The sequence below is a fragment of the Protomyctophum parallelum genome (assembly GCF_964188405.1).
Source record: "Protomyctophum parallelum genome assembly, chromosome: 10".
In the NCBI taxonomy this organism is placed as follows: domain Eukaryota; kingdom Metazoa; phylum Chordata; class Actinopteri; order Myctophiformes; family Myctophidae; genus Protomyctophum; species Protomyctophum parallelum.
The window spans coordinates 3,982,453-3,985,283 of NC_139704.1; the positions used below are offsets into that span (position 1 = coordinate 3,982,453).

The following is a 2,831-nucleotide window of genomic DNA, read 5'->3' on the forward strand; positions in this document are numbered from 1 at the left end:
TTCCCCAAATTTTGAGACACAATGACACATCTTTGGGTAAAAAAAAAATTCCACCATTTATTTTTCTTTCATTTTTTTTTAAAGATTTCCAGAAATGTTCTTATAGAACAGGGTAAAAACATCAGAAATGTAAGATTTAGTTGAGATAATATAAGAATAAAATAATAATTTCCACATAATTTTTTGTCTATTTTCACCATATCTCCGAATCACTCTGAAGTGATTCATTCAGACTATATTTTTGTATGTTTTTTTTTTTTTTTCTACTTTAGGTGTCGAGATAAACGTGGGAAGCGCTGAAATAGAAAGTTAAACGTTATAAGAGAGGAAGCAGAGAGCATATTTAGACCTAATCCAGACTCATGTTGTCCTCGTCGTCATCATTCTTGTCCTTAGAAGAACCCTTATTATTACTGCTCTCCACGGCATTGGCAAAAGCATCCAGATCTCCTCTGTTGGCAGCGTCCACGGCCTCCGGCGGAAGACCAAACTGACCCAACAGAGGACCCAGCTGGCCCGAGGCCAGCGCCACGGCGAACAGGCCCATGGCCTGCTGGAACTGTGGCGCCGAGGCGTCGCCGATCTCCTCGGGGCTCTGCGGCAGAGACTCCCCCGACGGGAGGAGAGGCAGCAGGATCTGCTGCACCTCGGCGCTGCACAGTATGGGAGCCATCATCTCTGGAGTGCACACACTCGTCAGGTCCACCCCGGGTGATCCCTGGGAGCCGGCAGCCGCTGCAGTCGGAGCATAACCGCCGTTGTTGTTGTTCATGGTGGCCAGGATGTTCTGCAGGTCACTGAGCTGGATGGGCGGGTTGGGGGCGTTGGGGGTCTGGCCGAAGGCAAAGGCAGCGGACGGAGAGGGAGTGAGGCCACCTCCCGCAGGGGAGGTGCCGGAAGAGGCGGCGGGCGCCGCGGGCGAGGAGGTGGGGGCCTGTGCGCTCAGCCAGGGAGCGACGCCCGAGGACTGAGAGGCCGACTCGGACGCGCCGCGAGACGAGGACGAGGAGCTGCTGCTGCTGGAGGCCGGTCCTCCGCTTCCCAACAGGCCGGCCAGGCCGCCCGGCCCCGCCAGAGCCCCCAGGGCCGACAGGCCGCCTTGCCCCGACGATATCAGCTGCATCAGCTGGTCGGGTCTCATGTTCTCGAGGAAGCTCTGCAGGGCGCCCTCGCCTCCGAGGGCGGAGAGCTCGCCTCCCCCCCCGCCGCCGCCGCCCCCCGGCGCCCCCGGAGGGTTGTGGATGTACTCGTTCACCTTGCGGCAGTTCTCCTCGTCCTTGTCCGTCTTGGGCTCCTGCATCCAGAAGAACAGCCTCTTGGGGCCGGCCTTGAACTTGAGCACGTAGACCCGTCCCGTGGTGCACTTGTTCACCCTCTTGAACTCGCAGTCGTCGGGGAAGATGATCAGGTCGTCCTCCACGTCGCCGGTGGTCCTGTCCTTCCAGCAGAAGTGGATGAGAGAGTCGTCGGAGTGCTGCACGTAGACCACGCCTTTGCGTTTGTCGGGGTGCACCGAGCCTCCCACCTTCTGCGTCATCTTACCAGCACGGAACTCCACCAGATGCCTACTGGCGGGTCCCCTGGCCCCCGACACTAAGCTGGGGAAGAGAGGGCCTGACATGTTCAGAACTCGGTAGTGACAATAACCTAGAATAAAGATCAACAAATATGAAACATATTTATTATTGTCATGTGCTCAGGGGTCCCGTTATATACTGATAATTTGTGACGCACCGTGATGTCACCGTACGTATAGACTTACTTAGTTCCTCCCGTTCTTTTTGGAACATTGGGCGACGATTTCCCTCCGTTTGCTCTGGTCCCTGGCAACCCTTCTCGCTCCATCCCAGCTGACACCCATCTCGCTTATAGGTCTGTCTCCAGCTATGGTGACGTCACCAGCTATGCCATTTATGGAAACACATGTTGCTCTAATTGGTTATGCTTGGTGAAACCGGCCACTTTCAGTAAATGGCACGTTGCAGTCAGTGTTGAAGACAAAAGGAGAGGTGACGAAAGAGGAGATTGATTGATTAATGATGTCTACTGATCACGGAATAATACGTCACAAACATAACCTCTGTAACAAACGCCTGACGTCTGTAATAAAGAGGATAACATAAACTAGTAGAGAATAGAGATAAGAGAATCGAAAAAGAAGAGAAGATAGCTTTTCTGGCAATTGAAAGAAACCAACAACACCAGCACTGGTGTTAAGAGGCTTGGATCGGCCTGTACTGTCAACCACCACCAGCCAATGCCAACAACATGACCTGTCCTTTCTGCACCAAGCCTTTCCCGGAGGGCACGATTGAGGAGGACCACCTGTTGAGCTGTGTGACGCCTCCCCCGCTGCCTCACAACATAGACGTGCTCAGCAAAGACAGCGGGGAGTGCTGCATCTGTCTGGACGACCTGGCGCGAGGGGAGACCATCGCTCGCTTGGCTTGCCTCTGTGTGTACCACAAGAGCTGCTTTGACTCCTGGTCAAAGGTGAGGCCCTGCTGTCCTCAACACCCAGACCCTTTTGACTGATGAATAGCAGTGGTTCTCCGACGTTTCTCCTGCAATGGTTCTCCCAGGGGTCCGCAGTACAACATTTGATTGCGAGGCTCCTGTTATTGGGCCCCTGGCACGAAATAATCTTTAAATGGGGGTCCACAGATCAATTTGAGGGTTCTTTGCCGTGAAAATGTTTGAGACCTGAGAAATCAAAGGCACATACTCCTACTGGTCCACTGGTACAGGTGAGGACAGCAGTGACAACACAGAGATTATTTGGCATAACGACAAAACAATAATTGGCAATAAGAAAAAAATCACACCCGTGT

General features: G+C 53.2%; 1 protein-coding gene across 1 annotated transcript; it reads right to left on the minus strand.

Annotated features, from left to right (window-relative positions):
* Positions 1-349: 349 nt before the first annotated feature.
* On the minus strand, positions 350-1,853 carry LOC310865429 (proteasomal ubiquitin receptor ADRM1-like; the record flags this gene model as incomplete). Its single annotated transcript, XM_083774538.1, has 2 exons — positions 1,763-1,853; positions 350-1,598 (listed from the first exon to the last, which is right to left on the minus strand). Exons 1-2 carry the CDS (start codon positions 1,843-1,845, stop codon positions 350-352), a joined length of 1,332 nt encoding a protein of 443 aa, XP_083630664.1. The 5' UTR covers positions 1,846-1,853.
* Positions 1,854-2,831: the final 978 nt, after the last annotated feature.